The 21,735-nt window shown below is 32.0% G+C and overlaps 1 protein-coding gene across 5 annotated transcripts in view; it reads right to left on the reverse strand.

Moving 5' to 3' along the window:
- LOC111050196 (organic cation transporter protein) overlaps positions 1–21,735 on the reverse strand; it is a 293,656-nt gene that overhangs the window by 36,144 nt on the left and 235,777 nt on the right. For all 5 annotated transcript variants that reach the window (XR_005571820.1, XM_039432639.1, XM_022336473.2 and 2 more), the window contains exons 2-11: positions 21,257–21,567; positions 12,118–12,285; positions 10,398–10,501; positions 7,915–8,069; positions 6,286–6,454; positions 5,284–5,413; positions 3,886–4,075; positions 1,936–2,064; positions 1,461–1,642; positions 368–497 (exon numbers count right to left, since the gene is read on the reverse strand). Coding sequence is in view for 4 of the 5 variants with exons in the window: in XM_039432639.1 (XP_039288573.1) it covers positions 375–497; positions 1,461–1,642; positions 1,936–2,064; positions 3,886–4,075; positions 5,284–5,413; positions 6,286–6,454; positions 7,915–8,069; positions 10,398–10,501; positions 12,118–12,285; positions 21,257–21,567 (1,661 nt within the window). In the remaining variant the exon portion in view is untranslated. The remainder of the gene's footprint in view (positions 1–367; positions 498–1,460; positions 1,643–1,935; positions 2,065–3,885; positions 4,076–5,283; positions 5,414–6,285; positions 6,455–7,914; positions 8,070–10,397; positions 10,502–12,117; positions 12,286–21,256; positions 21,568–21,735) is intronic.

Here is a 21,735-nt window from a genome sequence, read left to right on the forward strand (position 1 = left end):
CTGAATTCAAGTGTATGGAACATTACCTACTTTTGGAATATTTATAGTGTATAAATCAAAATTCGGGGAAGAAATAGTTTGGGCTGTTCCTTTTAGTCATTCCCCAATCATTTTGAAGAACTGTGTTCTGTTTATCAATAAATAAAAGAATAAATAAGGAGCGAAGCAAGTTGCCCCGATATTATATATATAAATACAGAAATTGCTCGCTTAATATATTGATGATTATAGTTGAAGGCCCGGTTGCTCACGGAAAGCTTTTTTGCAAAGAAGGCTTCTCTGATTGGTTTTCGTGGCATTTGATCATGATTAAAATTGGACAGACTTTTGTGCAACCGGGCGATAGAGGGATTATGAGAATACAAACCGAATGCTCATTCAATGTCATTGAGAGTGTCAGCTAAATTGTCGGTGTCTGGCAGTAAGAGGACGGATGCTCCACCAATTATGCCGAAGAATCCCAGCACTCCCATTGGCATGTTAGTATTCATATCGGCCTACAAGCAAACACAATATTTGCCAATTCATTTCAAACCAATTATTGAATATTCATCAATTTCAATGAGCCATGCTCTACACATTTCTACGTTCGACCAGAGAAAAATAATACAGTTTAATAATAATAATAGGCTACTAATAATTATTGTTAAATGAAAATCTAAATTAAATGCTGTAAGGGAATTCGAGGAACGCTACTATACAAAAATCATTTGCTAGCCCGGGAATCGAACCCAGTAACTCCTAATTGCCAGTCAGGAATGCTTACACTTACACCAAACTGACAATCTTTGGATAGCAGCGCTCATTTTATATGAAGACATAGCGGCCAGTCAGTCTAATAGATGGAAACAAATTAGAAATTGCATTACGATTTTCGTTTAACATATTTTTTAAATAATAATTGTTTGTGTTTTATGTCTGATGAGATATATTTTTGAATCAGATATCAATGTTAGTAGGCTACTTGAAGCAATGAAAGTTGTTCTTAATGATGACACTAACGAATAGCATTTGAGAATTATTCTCAGATTTATATTTTGCCAGGTTCAAAATTTGTTTAACAAGACTAAGTACCGTATCCTAATATACTAGAATCGTATTAATTGTTTGTTTGGCAATCAAGTCTGTCTCAGCTAGGTTGCAATCCAATAATCATTTATAACTACCACGGTCCTAGATTCATTAAGCTAAGCCTTCCAGGTATAATCCTGATACTCATTAATTTATTTAGAATGTCCAAAGTGACAGATAGTTAGTAAGATCTAAGATAGTCCAACTCCAAATATTATTTATTATAAGTTGGAGAAGTTAGAATACGTCATTTCCAATAGAGTAAATTCCAATAATAATAATAATTCCAGCCATATTATGATCTTTTCAATAGAGTGAGGATGTAGAGCTTACAGTAAGATCTTCATTATCTTAGAATCTTATTCATAAGGATTGAAATATGTGCTTACCAAGTTCCATAAGTAGGGAACAAGCATAAGTGCCACTCCAGCCGGTACATTGGACGAACCCACGCCCAGATTTCTCATTATAGTAGGAAACAGTTCAGCCGTGTAGACCGGCATCACCACATTCGATGATGAAATACAGAATTTGGCAGCCATTGCAAATGTGATTTTCAACCAATGGAAATCTAAAAAAAAACTTTTCTTACAAATGTTGATTTCTTATCATTGCTCGTTTAATATACCGTAATAGTGTTATTCTGTCCATAAAGATATTAGAACATTAATTTCTAAAATTAATTTTGTAAATAAGCAGTTTTTTGTTTCATTGTAATTTTTGTTTAATTGTAATGCCTGATTTATTTAAACATTATAGAAATGGATGGGCCTGATGTACGAAATTATAAATAATTATCCAATATACAGAAATATAGTAATTAGATTAATTATTGTGTTACAAAAATAAATTTTAGATTACTACCTTTGGGGACAGGTATCGTGAGTAGACAAGAGATTCCTGCTCCTATAACGGTCAAGCAGAGAGGCCACCTTCTTCCCATCTTCAGGAGAAAAAGAATACTGATTGCTATTGCAGGGAACTCTACTGCTCCTGGAATTGAAATTGTAAAATAAATTAAACAGAATAATCATTTACTTTATCATTCAAATCATGAGATAATAATTTACATGTTATCATGTAACATTACATGATTTATTAGATATTATATATGATTATTTATTCATTTACTCTATTCATTAGATTAATAATATAAAAAATAATGCTATTATTATAATATTGCTATGCTGTAGCCTGCTGCTAATATCATTATCGTTGTGGATTCTATTCAAATATTGATGTTTAATTCCCATAGATTATAATTTGATATAATTTTAATTGCCAAAATAAAGAGTTGCCAAAAACTTCAGCACCCATAAAAAATTATAGTCATCTATATATATATATATATATTATATATATATATATATATGAATGTCTGCTTGTGTGTTTCTTTGTATGTATGTTTGTTTTTTTTTTGTTTGTTCCCTATAGACTCGAAAACTACTTGACAGAACGGCATGAAACTTATTTGGGAATATGCTGTGTGAATATTGGGGATGGTTTCTGACCAAAAATTTCAATTTTAATAGGAGGGCTAATAATAATTATTTATCAATCCATTTACAGACCTATGATTTCAAAATTATCGGCAGAGCGGCTACCGAAGAGCGGATCATGATTCAAGATCATATGTGATAATATGATTTAGCATCTAAAGTTGCCAGCTGTATAATCAACACGTCACCCTGTGATAAAATGTGAACTGGTGTTAAAACAGTAGTTTGAAGTTGAAGTTAGTGTAGTTGATTGGTACCAGTTGTAGATTAATCGTTCCTTAGAAGACCTATACAAATAATCATCACTCCCCTATCATTGAGAAACTGGAAACATCTATTGACAATCAACAACTATTAAAACATCAAATTCATCATAAAACACCAATTTAACCTATCTATTTGTTTAATTTAACACTTTACTGATAGATATTACTACCAATTGATTGAGAAGAATATTTTTTCGGAATGCTCCATGACTAAGCACATAGGAAGTCCGCGTATTGAGATGCAAATGAAAATATTGATTGTCAGATAAATATCATGATTCACCAAATAAAGTCAAGTGTGACATGAGATACATTGACTTTTTGGCGGTTCGCCGAGTAAGCTAGTATTGAATAAAGCAAGGCTATAATATATTGAATTGAGAAGTACGGTAGAGGGACGATAATTTTCTAAAGTCAAAGATTCGGATAATTAGTAATCTGGATTTGTCTCTTGCTCACTGTACATATTTTGTTTTAAACTCAGGAGTTGAGTGTAAGAGAGGGCCGGCTGCGCCCTAACTTCTCCCTTCTAGGATTGAAATAAAGGCAGCAACTCATATAATGTGAATAAAATTCAATACAGTGATTGAAAAATGTATTTTTATTTATATTATAATTTAGATCCTCTACTGCACCCATCTATGTTGAAAAATATTAGATTTCAGACAGTTTACTCTCAAATAATTATAATGTCAGCTAGTCCTTCTAGTCCTTGATCAGTTGCAACCTGAAAACTCTGACACCAGACCTGAGCCAGCCAGGTCACTCGATATTATTATTATTATTTTATAGCTAGTCCTTCTTTCAAAGTACAATTTTGATAATCCGTATAATTTGATAATCGAGAAGGGTCCCGGCCCAATAAGTCTAGGTCAAGATTATCGATGTTTTACTGTAATAGTTGAATAAGATGCAGCTTTATAGCATATGGTAATATAGATTCGCCTTAACTATTTCCCCCTAACGTTTTCTATTCTCATTGATTAATTATAATTTGTATTGAACAATATATAGTGGGAATAATTAGCTGAACAATATTTGTGACTAACCAGAGATTATGGAGTTAATGTAGATATTTCCACCCAAGCTTGATAAGTTGAGTACAACTCCATAGTAGATGAGGTAGACTGTAAACCAGACAACGTAGAGAACCAACGATATTTTACGGATTCTTGGTGTCCGGAATAGATCTCCAAATCCAACCTTGGGCGATTCTGACATTTCTACCTTGGATATACTCTGGAACACCATACAAATAATGTTGCTAGAGGAAATCAAAGTTCATTGTAGGCTACCTGTACCACACAATTGCAATTTAATAATTGGAATTCGATTGAATATGAATTTAAGTATAAATATATTCAGGCTATTGAATACTTGGGGAGTAGAGCGTTCAGAATGTTCAAAAATTACATTATCAAGTTATGAATAGTCTTTTTCAATTTTTAATTAATTCAGTAGCACTATAAGCTAAGCGGGTAAGCGCTAATTCTTCTGAAGAATTCTAGAAATACAACACAATTGAGCTTATGGATGCATAATTACACTGTATTATTATTACCGGTAATAGGACTTTTATAAAGTCCCATCTACTTCTCCATATCAATACAATATTCCTGATATAATTTACCAATGTGAAGTACCGTACCTAAATTACATTGGTTATTAAGAGTGTTGGGTAACAGTTTTTATGGACAGTACGATAGTTGTTTCTTGAATTTGTTGTCATTGAGTGAAAAAGCTATAGCAACATATACAGTACGACATTACCACACTTCAAGAATTAAACCTTCAACATTTGTGAATCAAGTTCTTGAAATCACATCGAGTACCCATCTCATTCAGCCAAAAATAAATATAATGATGATACTTTGAATTCAAACCTTTTCATTGTAATTTTGCTTGATTATCTTCATATTATTCTTCCTATTCAGATGTTGTAAATTTCACTAACTGTATATGCTTGACTTTTTGCTGAATTCATGATTTAAATATATTTGTTGCCTTAAATGAATAAACTAGTCACTGATTAATTGATAAACGTGGAGGTAAAATAATTTCAGCTTGTATTTATAGTGTGGTCCACGTTATAATGGCAGTGGATAAAGATAGAAGAATAGCGATGCCAATTCTCTGCATTAAATAATTATATTTCTACACCGTCAAAAACATAATTGTCATCGTTGTGGAGCTAGAAAAGGATAGTACCACCGGCTTTGTCGAATGATAGACAATAAGGATAGCAAAACCAAAGTTGATCAAATACTGTCATTATAACGTGGACCTCACTATAGGAAAATTGTCACAAGTTTAAAAATTGTTAACGCAATTAACCATTTTTGGTTTGCTTTGTAACAGGGTCTCTTATGAGCAGCTTTAATATTGAATTTGAATTGTTCAACTCTAAAATAAACCTGAAAACCAAAGGATATCAATATTCAACTTACCCGACTCAATAGTTTATGGGTATCTGGTGGGAGTTCCATTCTGTTCACTTGAGCAGCTTCTTTGAGTACATTCATTGTCTCTTCAACACGTCCCATTGTCAGTAACCATCTTGGTGACTCTGGTAGCACCCTAAAAAATCAGAATTATTCGCAAATTAATCATCTATTTGATTTGTATACGAAGGAATGACTATCAATTTATAAATTTATTCAATATCTTATCAACTTCCAAATTGCATGTTATTACATTCCCAAGTGGAATGAATAATTTGATATAGGTACCCTAAGTGATTAGATTTTTTTTTGAAAATGAGATATTTTTTATTCAGATTGATGTTTCTGAAAATTGGTTAGACTATTGGTTAGAAAATTGGTTAAGAATAAGAATATTTTTATTGCCGTTAAACAAACTCAATTGTAATAGGCTACGTCAAAATACAGTCAGTTTTTTAAAAAATACTATGTATATACATATAATTAAATATTCTTAATAATACAATAAATAATATAATACTACTATGATAATACCTATAAAATACTTACTGGTTACTTGGTTAGAAAGAATACATAGATTACATTATAACCACTTGTATTGTTTATACAATATCTGTTTTAATATATTAATGTTATTAGTACGGTAACGATTTTTCTTTCGGCGATTCAATAATTTAATTTCAATCTGTACTTTTTTATTCGGTGACTGATGAATGTTTTTGTAGAAGTTTTTAAAAGTAAGTAGTATTATTTATAATATATTGTTTATTAACAGTGTTATTCCTTTTCTCTTTCCCAGCTTGAAGTATGTGTAATGTGAGGAAAATTAATATTCCCAAATGTTATGTAATATTAATAGTAGCTACTACATAGAATTTTGGAATATACCTAATAGTACCATGAATATAATATAGTACTACAGAATATAATAGTAATATATGGTAATATTATCATGCTCTACAGGGAAAAATTGAAAAATTCAGTAAAATAAATTTTGTCTTGACTTACCACCAAAGTAATAGGAATGGAATTGCAGGAACAGTTATGGCAACTTGAAGATTTCTCCAATCTCTTATGTAATAGGCAATTGCTGAGATGACAATGTAAGCGAGTGGCAGTGGGAATAGGTATGATACTCCAGATATCGTAAGCCATTTCCCGCCTACCAATTCCATACCTATAAAATGAATTCAGAAGAATATCAATCATCTCTTCATAGAAATATGTATTAGCTTTACTTATCTTTAAGAAAAATTTGACCCGATTCAATTTATTTCTATCCAACAGGTTGTATTTCTGACAGTATTCATAATAGCCTACAGCAAATCCTTGTCAGTAATCTTTTCAATATTCTTTTAATTGGCTCGCTCAGTTTCAGGATAAATTGTGAAATGTTTATTAATTTTCTTGGTATTCCAATCAAACTTGATTATAGTTTTCTCTTTTGCGTAATATTTTACTTTTAATTTCAGTTTTAGATAAAGATTCCAGAGAGCAAGTTGCTCTTTCGCTGGTGGTAATTTCTGTTTTCGTTCTGCTAAGAGTCAATTTTATTAATTCTCATGCTGTATATGCATGAAAATGAAACAATGAATTTGAACTGATCATGATTTATAACTCGGATATAAATCTGATAGGCCTAATAGCAATTTTCACAATCTAGATACTGCAATCTTTAATAAGGCCATCAGGCACTTTATTGGTGTGATTTGAAAAAATCGATATTTGTGTTATGTCAGGAATACAACAGAGAATTCTGGATCCTATTTGAGAATGTGAAACAATTTCATAGGTTACATTAGCAGGTATTCATATGGTAGTTTATGATATCACTTATTTGTAATTCATAAAGTCGTGAATAGTTATAATCCCTGGCCCCTCAAACGTTCCAAGAGAGCAGGTAAAAGTGAGACCAACTCTCTCACTCACATGTATCATTCCTTCTCTCTCACTGTGAACACTGTCCAGAAGTAAGCAAATTTACGATGCCACTATCAAAGGAATAAAATCAAATTATTGATTAAAATCTTATTGATATTCTGAATTCTGGTTTGAATTGGTTTGCTATGGATCTAGACAACCTAAAATCATTGAAATAATTATGTTAAACTATTATTTCAAAGCCCACAATAATATTAGTTTATTAATGGCTTATTCTACCATTGAATTGGTTGAAGCAACAACAATAAACTGAAACTTATCCAATCAAGACGGGTTTGATTCTCATTCTACTAAATCGAAATTAAACTTTTTCATTGATAAATTTACATTTTTGTGATTTCTTTTACTGTAATACTCCTCCACCTTCATGATTCAATATTATTCAATATTTTATGTGATCAACTCCCCATTGGAAAACATCACATAATAAAAAATCTAAGAAATGGCCTGATCATTGATTGTAATTTTTGGTCAATGGTGTATCATCACCTTTGTTCTATGGCAACAAGTACGCTAAATGAGTTTGAAGATGTAACAAAACAGAATCAATCAGCAATTGGCTCTGTATCATCTCTCAACTGATCACACAATCAGAAGGTATATTAAGATTCATGAAAGAGTCAAAGGATGGAAAATTAAATGATGGAGAGACTGTTTTTCAATATGTGTTTGAATAGAAATCATTAGAATACTCACACAAGACAAATCCTGAGAAGACGACGCTGACACAAACAAAGCCAAGAAGTGCCCTCAGGACAAGATAGAGACTCAGCCAGGGAACAAACGCAATTGATAGTCCGAGTACAATTTGAAGAAGAAGTGATACCATCAGTGTGTTTTTCCTGCCCAACCTATCAACGAAAATAGTTAACAAATGATGAAACGAATACAAAATTGTGAGTACCCTAGTGAGTTGTGTTTTTCTGGCACCAAATTTTTTTTAAATTACGCAAACATTCTTCAATTAATGATGGGTGATTCGAGCGTAATATTTCTCATTTTTATTCAGTTTTTCAACCGTAAAAATGTAAAATTATGAGTTTTTGAGTAGAAATGGAATAAATTTCAGAAAGTGAAATCATTTCCCAATTCCGGACTCTTATAATGTTATCTAAATTTGGGTGAGAAATAGTAGGCTACAAGGAGCAACATTATAGTTTTCCTCTCCCAGTCAGTGCTTTCTTGTAAAAATAATAAATAAGAATAAATAAAATAGTAGTCATCTTATTAGTAAGTGCAAGTTACTCTTATAGAAAATAAAAATCACTAAGATAAACGACTTGTTTATTAATTGATATAATATTTTAATTATAAAATAGCATATAACAATAGTTCTTCTACATTCCACAAATGAATAATTGGAATATGGTACCTCTTAATAAAGTTTTGAACCTCTGTTCAAGATTATAATGACGTACACAGTAGCAACATAGGCCTACAGATTGTTTCCGAATGTGAGAATGAATATGTGATTAAATGCAGTATTTGATGAATATTATTGGATTACAATCAATTTAGAATCAAACATAATGGAGCACATAAAATATCAGTCACAGTAGGAAATGCGTTAACTACCGTTTCTTAAAACTTGAGAGAATCTATTCATATAAGTTTTGAGAGTAGATCAATTCCTGAGGAATGAACAATTTTCTACAAGCAGATTCTCAAGCCGTTGTGGACCCAGGGGCAGAGGGGGGCCTAGGCCCCCTCAAGGATCAGATGAATAATGAAAATGCGGGTCTATCTACACGAATCCTTAGAATCTCATACTAATTTAATACTTTTTTTAAACAGCACGGCAATTGCCTTGAAAGTATGGGTACGCAGTAATAAAGAATATATTTTTCTCTGTGGTATAGTTGAAGCTTAAATATAGAATATGAGTACAATTATTGATGAGGGCACAATAAGTGAGCTATTGCATGAATTTCAACGTGAGAATTAACAAGTTGCAAGATGTCACAGTGAAAGCAGAAGAAAGGGCACAATCAGACAATCAATAATGTATTTACAGAGTTTGTGAGAATTATGGGAACAGCTTAATGTTTCTTTAGCTTTCTAACTGAAAGTAATTTTCCAATTAGAATATGATCCCCTATGAAATTGTTGAAATTGTCATTGTAAAAGAAAAATTTATCTTTTTCCATGATTTTAAAGAAATCTGTTCCAGTGTATTCCTACTTTAGGGCCTCTCTGTAGGCCTATATTTCTAATAAATACTTCATGATTAACTAATAATGTAGGCCTATATGCTTGTATTGATACTTCAACCACATTTGTATAAAACTGGAGAAAATGAAGCATATATAATAACATCTTCGAATATAACGTTTTATGGGGAAACACAGGACCCTCTATCCTTTGGGCGTATTCGTTCCCCCCCCTCATACCTCTTGGTTTTTGCCCCCCCCCTCTAACAGTCTGGTGAAATGGCGCCACTGTGTGGACCTATGGAATTAAACTCTTGGGCTGCACCTGACCATCCAATATCGACATCATCCAGCGCTTCCAGAATAAAAGTACTCAGAAGTTGTGTAGACGCTCCTTGGTAAATCAGGTACTCTGATCTCCACTGCAACCTGGGAGTGGCGATGACAGTCATCAGTCAAATCCAAACATTTGCGGAAAAACATGAGAAGAGACTCCATCAATATGTGAACGTGGAAGCAATCCATTGAAGCAATGCTCAACGTGCTATTCCATGCAGGAGACTTCAACGCAGAAAGCCACATCAATTAATTCAGTGCTAAAGTGTTCAAATCGAAGTGCAAAAGCAGAATATCGTTTTATATGAAAAATAACCTTAAATTTAATCCTTGACCAATGGGTTTAACCTTCACAAACAATATTATTATCAATTTAAGTCAAAATAGAATAGCTTATTAGTCTACTTAACTAGGTGCTATAAAAAATGTACAATATACCAGCCATATGACTATAAAAAATAGAATATTAACAAAAAACTTCCCAATAATTATAAATTTCATACTGAAAAAAAAATCAATTTAACATTAATCATTATTGAATCTAACTCAATAATTCCTGGGTTTTCTCAAACTCTAGCTGCACTATATTATTCTCGTTGTAGCCTCTGTTATGGGCTCAAAAAATGCCCTGTCCCAAAAATTTCTATTCTGTGACTCTCAAAGTAAAAATATTCTATAAACATTAAATCAAACCTGTCCGAAAAGAACCCAGAAGCAAGACCTCCAATAGCAACTCCAAGTAGAAACATCATTTCTGCAATGTTGCTTAGTTGTTGATTTTCACAGACAAGGTTCCACTAGAATGAAAACGTCATCTATCAATTGAGATAATTTGCTAATTATAAAATAACATCTTACAATAATCAAACATCTTCTACATTTCAAAAATGAAAGTTTTTATGAAATAAGTTGAGATTTGGCCCTCCATCTGAACAAATTACAGTGTTGCCGAATTGTGTGGAATAATTGCAACTTTCTCAAATTTCTAATTTAACCACATAATTGTTTGTAGAATAAATATCATTCCCGATATTCAAGTAGAGCTAAAAATGTTTCAGCGTAGAAGATTGAAAGGAAATTCAATTTTTTAATGAGTATCACAAAAATGTGTTTTCTATCGAATTTCACTTATCTCAGAATCATGAGGTGTCGTAAAAAATAAGAATTTCATATCAACAAATGAGAATGTCTCCTTTCTATTAGTGTCTGGATTATTTTTATCTAACTTATAGTTAATTTTTAGTTCATGGTGTTCGTCAATATCAAGACATTTCAAGTATATAGAGAACATGCAATTTTCTACATCCTAGATACTTTATTTTGTTTCAAAAGATTGATTGATTACTTTATTTATGTAGATTACAATATATACTGGCTTATACACTTATATACAATAGCTTATTACAACGCAGCAAAATTATAGATGAATTTACATAATATAAACTAAGAAAATAATTATTGAACTCTATATGATATGAAAATAGTTATTTGTATATCTAGAGTGAAAAGTACTGTTTTTTTCTCCCCGAGGGAAAAGTTTTAACCCCGAGGCGAAGCCGAGGGCAACAATTTTCCTGAGGTAGAAATAGTTATTTGTATATCTGGAGTGAAAAGTGCTGTTTTTCTCTCTGAGGGAAGAGTTTGAATTGAGGGAGAGTTTTTATTTTGTGTGTGTGTGTGTGGTGTGTGTGTGTGTGTGTGTGTGGTGTGTGTGTGTGTGTACACGATACCTCATCTCCTAATTAACGGAATGAAATATGGAACTTAAGGTCCTTACACTACAAGGATCCGACACAAACTATATCGATCAAATACAATTCAAGATGGCGGCTAAAATGGCAATAAACCTAAATTTATACCTTAAGTAGTCATTGATAAGCTCTATCAACTGCCACAAGTCCTATATCTGTAAAAATTTCAGGAGCTCCGCCCCATCCATGCAAAGTTAGATTTTAGTTTTCCAATTATCAGGCTTCAGATACAATGTAAACGAAAAATTTCAAGTGGAAAAGATCGAGCATGAATATCTCTACAATTAATGTCCAGTAACATTTCCACCTAAAATTGAAAATAAACTCGAAATTTAAGAAAATGTGATTATTCAAATGAGAGCTCCTAATTATTATTCAAATGAGAGCTCCTATTCAAATGAGAGCTCTTAATGAGAGCTCCAGCGTACCTGTCCTGTCACACGATAAGCTGGCTCAGATCTTTAAAAAGTAGACTTGAGATGAGTCTGACTAGCGTCAGATGATCAATTTTGAAATAATACGGTACATGATGTGATAGATTACAACGAGTATCACTCATGTACCTACGAGTATAATGCAAATTTTCATAATGGCAAGGAAAGTTGTGTGAGTGCGCCAAACCAGATTTTTGGAAAATAATATTAATATAAATAAATAATTACCTCGCTTATGATGGTTTTGCCAAAATCAGTCATGTTGTACTCCCATTCCAAACACTTTTTCCAAGGTACTGAATCATTTGAGTAAGTAATCACTATTTCACTTCGGTTTATTGATAACGGCACTATAACATCCTTCACTCTGCAAGGATCGTAGATGGCATTTCCATCCTGTGTACAAATTCAAGTGTTCTTTAAATTTGATTCTCAAATAAAAAAATCCATATTAGGATGGACATTTCTGCCATAATAAGTAAATTATATTTCAGATTGCAAAAAACAGACATGTAATAAAGACACATTTTTTGAAATTTTCGCCATCAACATTTTTGGGGGTCATGATTTATTTATATTTTATGTCGACATTTTAAACCATGGCTAAAAAATCAAGGTATTAAATAGAGATATCCTAACTTTTTCTCACCTTTACAATGTTATATTTTGCCAAGAGTAACTCACTTCTTGTGAAGTAGGATACGTTTGTTTCAAAAAATCAAGAAATTTGCGATATTTTTCTCATTTTCACAGTCTTGACAGTTTATCGATAATAAACAGTAATGCAAGATCAATTTAAGGCTTATAGAGCATGAAATTTTCTCTCATTTAAGACCAATTCGCAAGTTTCTGTCATGTATTTTACTCGTTTTAGAGACCCTTTAAATAGTAAAATTGCATGAAAATAAAAATCATTCAATTGGCTGTAACTTTTGAACGGTAACAGAAGTATAATTCATGGGAGTGAAAAGAGGAGAAAATTCATCACAACCTCGACTCCTTTTTGGATTTTTTATCTGAAGTGTTCCACAAGAAACGCAACGTTGCATATGCGAGACTGTAAAAATGGGGGAAATATCACAAATTTCTCGCACATTCAAAGATGCGTATCTTGTGGAACACTTCAGATAAAAAATCCAAAAATTAGTCCTGCGCGACCACTCAATTCATTGGAAATTTTATCATCTTTAATATTGTATAGAGAATGCTTTTTCTCGAAAAATTCAAGGTTCTCGAGATTAAATGGAAAACTTAAAAAAGTACAAAATTTTGGTGGTGAAGTCGCCCTCTGGCCTGTCAGCAAATTTCAGATTAGAATTCAACTCCCCAAAATACATTATAGAACCGTCGATAAAAAATATTTCGGGGCTGTTTCCTGAAAAACGACCATCTGACTGGACCATAAGTTGTTATTGGTATTGATAGTGTAAGAATATAATTTGGGTATTTCCAAAATCTTTTACTGAAAAGAAATTGATAGGTCTCAGAGCAAGAAGCTGGAAATTGTTATCACCAGATACGGTGTCAACGGTCTAGATTAGATAATAATGGCTCTCAAGGCTATGATCATGAACAGCCAAATGAAAATAAAATTATTTTTGCAATCTATTTAATAATATAATAATATATAATATTTGAGGTTAGGTTCTTTGATATTAACTAGTCGGCGACCTTAGTAATCAGTTGAGCCGTATATTTTGAGAATTAGCCAGAAAGCTTGTGGCAAATTAATTGCATCTAAATAGCATTCGCTTAGACTAGGATCAGAGGGTTTAGTAAGCAAGCATGCCAAATGAATGTAAACAAAAAAGGGATTAAGAAAACACAAAAATAGTTATTATATCAAACGAGCATGAACAAATTATAAAAAACAAAACAAAAAGATAAAGGAAATGGGATGTAACTTTATTCAGCACAATAATACATGATGCAGTTTTGGGATGTACCAATCACAATGCCATATTTGACTGGTGGTAAAAACGATTTAATTTAAGATGTACACTTGTAATTTATAAAAATCATAAAAATTTGTAATCTTTATAGATCGTATAAATTTATGTAACCAATGTATAATAAGAGTTTCAGACTGAAATATTCACTCAATGGATAGTAATATGATGTTATTGTTTGGACTATTTGACAGTACTAAATTGCATCATAGTGGAGTATTTAAAATCCACCAATGAGAGTGGATATTTGAATTTTATGTAAATTGAAAAGATGGAAGTATGGTTGTAAAAGAATAGGGGAAGATCCATACCCACTTGCTTGCCAGAGGTCACCAGGGACGCCCACCGATTTTGAGAGCACAAGACTAGATACCTTTTTAAATAATTTTTCTTTACAAATAAAAGTTTGTTTGAGTAATTAAAAATAAACTTCATAAGACTCAGTGAGGTCATAGTATGACATGAGTCATTAAATTTGAATATTCCCATTGGAGAAGACGACAGCATCCCACCAGAAAAGGTCTAGGACATCAAAACGAATCCGGATCGCCATCATAATTATGAAAAATCAACACATGAGTTTATTTGAAAAAGTTATTAAGGAGGGCCCTCACTGCTACAAGTAAATCACAATCAAATAAAGCTAGCTCATTGAAGGGTTATTTGAATATTGAAATTAATATTGAAATTTGTACAAAAATTTAAAACATAAAGGGAATATTATTAAGAATAATTTATGAGATTTAAATATTTAAGTATGCACAGATGAAATATTTATTAATTTTTGATATATTATATGCTAACTTAACTATCTTTTTTATCAGTGATTTATAAAGATTTTTATGAAGCTCATGTTCATAAGATAAATTGATTTATCTGAATTCCACCAGAGGCCAAACCCAAGCCCTGAGATATTTTTTAATATTTATATTTTTCATATTTATTGGAGGTAAGATTTATAAATTTCATTCGACAAGCAATAGCAAGTCTACAACTGAGCTATATAAATTAAAAGAATGTATGCTGATTAAAGAAGCACATGATCTATTAATTAATGCAAATAAGCAAAGTAAAATCTTTAGTGAGCTATCTGTGATAATTTTTAATATATATATTTTCTCATATTTTTTTTATATTTGTTGCTCTATTTTTTATTTTAGCTCATTAATATTATCATGTAATTATATATTTTTATGTGTTGAATGGTGTACCCTTTATTTATGATCCTATCTTCATGCATGACCAATCATGTTATAGTCTATTTTATTATCAGTATTGAAATATTATTTAAATCATCAACCAACTATATTCTTCACCAAATAAGTTGGATTAATTGGCGATATGCAGCATTGATTATTAAATCTTTGAAAATAATACGTTCTCAAGATTTACTTAAATTATTCAGAAACATTGCATCCAATTTGGAAGAACTCAAGGGTCATAGTATTAAGTTGCAGCAGCAATATAAATTAATAGAAATTATAAGGTATTCTGATAGAGTATCACCTTTGATTCCACTCGGTATCATCTTACACTGCTGACCCCTTTGTCAGATGGTGGCGAGTGGCATTAGTGACGATACCATATTTTCTATAGTGAAGTCCATGTTATAATGGCAGTGAATAAAGATAAGAAAACAGCGATGCTGATTCTTTGCCTTGAATAATTATATTATCACATTGTTAAAAACAGATTTGGCATCGGTGCAGATCTAGAAAAGGATAGTACCACCTGCTTTGTCAAATGATAGACAAGGATAGCAGCACCAAAGTTAATCAGATACTGTCATTATAACATGGACCTCACTATAGCACAATAATCAGAACCCTTATTCCTTGTCACGTTATTTTTGATGGAATAAAAATTCCATATTTTGATGGAGGCTTAGCCTCCTGCTTGGCGTCAATCAGTAGAGCATGAGAGTTAGCTTAATAACTATAAAATCTGGTCGTGGTTTTCTAGGGTATAATCTCACTAAAATCTTAATAGGCACATACAGGAGCTTTCGCAATAATTTAATACTGATAATTTATAAAAATATATATATGAATATAATTTATATCCTATGGTATTGGGGAATGAAATGAATGGTACACCATAAAAAATTTGATACATATATTAAACAAATAATCTCAAGGTTGGATCAAAGGAAAAATATATAGAGCAACAAATATACAATGAAACAAGAAACGAAATCAAATAAAATATCACAGATCAGTACTATTTTCTAGTTCTATAGCACGAAACTTTACCATGTGCTTTCACTTCATTGATCATATGCATTTATCTGCATGTAGCTTTGACATCAACTTGCTGTTGCTTGTCGATTTGGACGATCCTACTTATTGTGATGAAACTTTTAAATAAACCTCATGAGAAAAGAGAATCAAACAGAATAATTGTAATTACCATCATAGAATGAAAGAATATGCTAGAGGAATAGTTAGCGACCAAGCGATAAAGCTTCCTTATCAACAACTGAGTATCAGATAAGAGTACCGTTCTGTACTATACATTTTTCCAAAGAATTATTTAATAAAATTATAATTATTTTGCAAATTTAGCACGAATCGTTTATAAATTGCTCATTGAATTTTGAGGTTACACTTTGTTTACTATTGATCAGATGTTTTGGAGCAGCTCAAACACAGCTGACTGATTCAATATATCATAAAATGTCATGCCAGGATTTCATGCAAACTATAATATTATTTCTAAAATTGAAAACTATCGATAAAGGACCAAGAATTTCGAATAAAAAAATAGAATGTATGTATTATTGTTGAAATTATTTATTATTTACGAAATTATATTATAATGTCAAGTATTATTGTAACTAACTAGGTCATAGCATGAACATTGTATTGTTGATAAGAGCAGCAGAAATTAATTATAACAGTTTCGAACATAATAAAAATTGTATAGAAATATTAAATTATTATTAATTATTATTTCAACTGAACCACATGGTGAATGAATCTCTTTGGCAAGTCTAAGCCAATCATATTGCACAGAAATAGCACCAAAAGGGTGATCGTTTGAAAACATCATATGTTAATCTGTTATCAGACAACAAACCTGTCTTATCATATATGCTAGTGCATGTACACTGTATAGAGGAACTCTATCTAGAGAATTAAGTGGTTTAAAGAATTATACAAATCAAATTATTATTGTAATTAGAGGAATTATATTTAACGGCTTGCCACTGACGTCATGCTTACGTCATAATCATTCTACCAATGGCAAATTTTCATGCAAATTAATTACACAGAGATTCTCAGAGAAAAGGTTCTAGCCAAAAGGCCTAGAAAAAGACAGGCACTTCCCTTTTGAAATCCTCACCAGTAAGACCTCGTTAAAGTTACCAAGACCTATTTGTGAAATTTTTGTTTGATTCTATATATTTTATCTGTGAGCCAATATTTTCGGCTATTCTAATTGTTATTTGTAAATTTATTTTCATCAATCGATAATTCAAGAGTTTAAAGTTCAATTATCCCCTAATTAATTTGGTGAAGGAGATATTTTAAATTAAAATTCCACATGTGCTGAGACCGAAGCCTGGACCGCCGCTGATCAAACGAATTTGATCTAAAGAAAAAACCACGACCGCCAAGGAGTTTCACGTGAGTTTTAAAATTTAAAAGGGGCCCAATCTATGCTTCGAAAGATATTACAGTGCAGAAAATATAAATTTTATCTTTGTTAAATTATTGGCCACACTGACAAGCGCTTATTAATTATTAAGATCCTAGAATTTATTTGGTCTAGAATTTATAAGGACTTGTAGTTGATTAACTATCCTCTGCTGCCAGAACCACGACCCCGAGCATTTTAAAAATATTTTATTATTTATTTTCACCCTTTTTCATAAACTGTTAATTTTATCAATTGTAAAATTCTGTCGATTCATGCATGGTGTCATGCAAGTACAAGAATACTGATAATCATTTTTGATCATGTTAAATTATTATCAATCTGTAAATCAAGCTCTGAATCTGCCCTGTCAAATCATATATTTTCTACATTATATTTCAGTTTTGTTAATTCGTCTTCTGAGTTCGATTATTTCTTTAGCCTGTCAATTGTTGTGTCTGACACGTTCTACATCATCAAGAACCGATCGAATATGATCATTGAAATGATTGAATTAAGCTGGATATTGGAACAGGTCTAAGTGGATGTAGTGTGTGGGGTCAGATCGAGATTATTTATTCTCTGTCCTTACCTGTTCATATATCAGCTTTTATCTGTTACCAACCTCGACTTAGGAGTGAATTCGTCAACTGTACTGCAGATGCAGCTGGAGATCATATAATTTCCTACAATAGAGCTTAACACCCAACAAGACTCTGTTCTTGAAGTATATTCCAAACGATATCTGGTCCAAGTACCCTATCTCAATCCTTCAGAACTTATTAGAGACGCAGTCCCGTAAATTATCTACATCGGGATTTTTGCTCGACCTGTATGATCTTGTATGTTATTTCATCACAGGTAATAGTTTTAAGACTTCAGTATTCAGTGTTTAGCAACCGCTACACTGCCTTCAAAAAATGTTATCATTGTACAATCTGTCATAAGAAGAATCAAGGGTGAGTGAGTGTTTATGCCTCCCGCAATTCCGACAATTGTATCGAATCTTGTAGTGAATCGATCAGTCTGGTGTACACTTAGCGTCCACACACGCAGTTACAAAATTTATAACCTCAATACTAGTGACTCAGTACAAGATTCATTCTATGTGTATCGACCTATCCTTGGAGGTGAGAGTGACTCCTCCAGGAAAAGCTTTACATGATTTGGCTTGCAACATGAGGCATGTAAAAATACTGCTTTACATTATATATTAACTTCCCAAATCAGAGCATGATAAATTGACAAATCAACAATTAAATATATATTAATTTCTACAGTTTCCAATAAATAAATAAATAAATAAATAATAAATAAATATATATATATATATATATATATATATATATCAGGGTGCAAGATTCGGCACCTGATGGAAATAGATAAATCAATTCATCCAATGAACCAGAGCTACATTATATTATTGCAAATTACATTATAAAATTAATGATCATGTGAACATTAGTATTATTGGCTTAGAACTTAATATTCTTTCAATTGGTGTATCCTTTGATATATAAATTGACTCGTTCCTATTGATTAAAATATTTCTTATACCATTTTTAAGACTTGCGCAAGTATTTTTATCAATTTCTTAATTTTCAAAACCTTTTCGACGAGCTAGCTTTTATTTCTTATTTCATTCAAAGCACTGAGGGCGCCCTATTATTATTTCAACTATTTTTCACTCACATGCTGGATTTTCTATAAGTTGCTGATGGCGATCCGAATTCCTGGTAGTCCTGGATTATTGGTGGCTGAAGTCATCTCTTCCAAGGGATTAAAAATATTTAAATGACTTTTGCCTCACTATAGCATCACAAAGTCTTATGAAAAATTGATAATTTGATTCAACTTCAAGTCATTAAAAAGGTACAGTAAAAGATATTGTGCTCTACAAGTTTTGGTGACATTCCATGGTAGTGGTTGGCAGGCAAGTGGGCAAGTTCTACTTTTCTTTTCACAATTTTCATTTCCGACTTGCAAATTTACATAAAATTTAAATAATTTGTTACTACACCATTCAAGGCTCAAATAGTTCGTGCCAATCTATTAAATTATTACTTATGTTACACATCTGATAATTTATCTGCCTTTGGGCCATATCCAAAACATAAACTGAACAACAATAATTCATAAACTCTTATCATTCATAGAAATATATACAAATATATTTGAATCGGCTCACTATTACTGCCCATCAATTGCTACCATTTGATTGGTTCATGCAAATTTGTTATAGTATACATGCACCTACGAACCTCCTACTTCCTTAATACATCAAATTATTTTTATCTGGGTTTTTAGTACATTTTTTACATGCAATATAATATTCTAATGATTATAGGTTGTTTCTCACTTCACAACAATTAGCCATGTGCATTTTTGGTTCCTCTAGTTGCATACCATTTAGTTACAATAAATTTCTGCCAAGGTGTCTGGCTAGATTCTACATTATGCGACTCAATCGATCATTAGGTTGCTGATCAATAGATATTTTACGCCTAACCTCAAATTTTCAATACTTTATATAATATTATATAAGTAGCAAATTATTTCCATTTCTATTCGGCCGTTATAAATTTAGCCATGATACCTGATATTATCTAATCTTTAAAAACGTTATCGCATTTGGCGGTATTAGCCTATTATTCCACTTAGACCTTTAAATTTCTTTCAAGTAGGGATTTTTATTTACCCATCAGAATTTGATTCGTTACAATCTATCTACTCCTTCTGCATCTATAATATTGTGGAGTCGACCAGATCAGTTATGAGAACTGTAAATTGCTAAAGCAGCCGACGTTTGCAGTCATCGAAAGCAGAGAATTATTAATTTGAGTTCCTAGAAGAGCTGGTAAGAAACTGGTGGTATTTTTCTTTCAGGGGTCACAAAAATATTAAATTTATTCAAAAATCTTTGCTCTACTGACTGCGGCCAAGCAGGGCACATGCAATGCCAAATATAATGTCACAATAGATAGGATTTACAAAATGTACTTGTTCAGATGATATCTTTATTCCAAAAACCAAACCATTTATAGAGATACATTTTGTTCGACTTGTGTTATTTACTCCTGTAATGTTAAAGTAAATACAACCTACAACACAACATCAGTGACAACCTGTTACAATTCATGATAATTCAGAATACCTAGACTTGCCGACATTATATTGTATGAAAAAAATTGTTCCAAATTTGTAGGAATGTTCATCAAAATATTGCTATGCAATATTCTTTTGCAATAAAGAATTATCAATGTTATTATTATTCAACTTTTTATAAGTAACCTTTAAATTTAAAAGGCAAAGCCTTCCTTACTTATCTTTTAATATCCTATCAAAATATTTGTCATGTAGTTTTTCCCGATTTAATCGGGAAAAACTACATGAGAAGTGCCTGTCTCATGAGACAGGCATTTTTCTTTTGAGAAGTGCCTGTCTTGGACCCTAAGCATCTTGCATCCGCATGAGGTATTTTTCCCAATACATAATAAGAAAACGTATTTCATAGAGCTTCAGTTTCTTGATTGGCTTGTTAAAAAATAATTCCATAGTAGGTAACTTATTAAAAAAAAAACATTTAAAAAAAGCATGAAATTGGATTGAGCATCCCGAAACTATTTGCTATAGTATTTTATATAAATAAGTTTCTTTCAAAAAAGGGTATTATGGAATTATTTTTTAACTAAATAAAAAGCCTAGTAATAGAGAGTGAAAGTACCTCAATAAAAAGCTACGGTACTTGAGATTGTAGAAATAGTTGTCCTTCTACTCACTTTGTCAATGTCGAATATGCCACTGAAGCTCTTCCAGGTGTCAACGGCCACATTTCGTCCCGGGGGTCGCGCACACCAAAAGTCCCTTTGCGCACCCTCGAATGTTGGCGCGAAAATGTGAAACGTGCAGGGGAAGTTGACCAAGGACAGGAGGAATGTGAGCAGGAACTGCCAGCGGCCGAATTCGCCGATTGACTGCGATATCGGGTCGGCTGGGTGCGCGGGGTGGGGGGCGACACACTCACTTTTCGTCTGCTTCTCTGCCTGTTTGTCTTTGTCGCCACCCGCGCTCACTGGTCGCGTCATTATGTCTGCAATTACAAACAAATAACAATTGAAAATATAGAAAAAATTATTGAAAGTGGATGTGAGAGCTACTTGATTATTTTTCATACTACGTTATTCATGTAGGACTGTAAGAGGCAGACTCTGGACTCAGGCAAAGTTGATAGCAAACAATAGGAAGAATCAAATACGGT

Source organism: Nilaparvata lugens, chromosome 7 (genome assembly GCF_014356525.2).
Source record: "Nilaparvata lugens isolate BPH chromosome 7, ASM1435652v1, whole genome shotgun sequence".
NCBI lineage: Eukaryota > Metazoa > Arthropoda > Insecta > Hemiptera > Delphacidae > Nilaparvata > Nilaparvata lugens.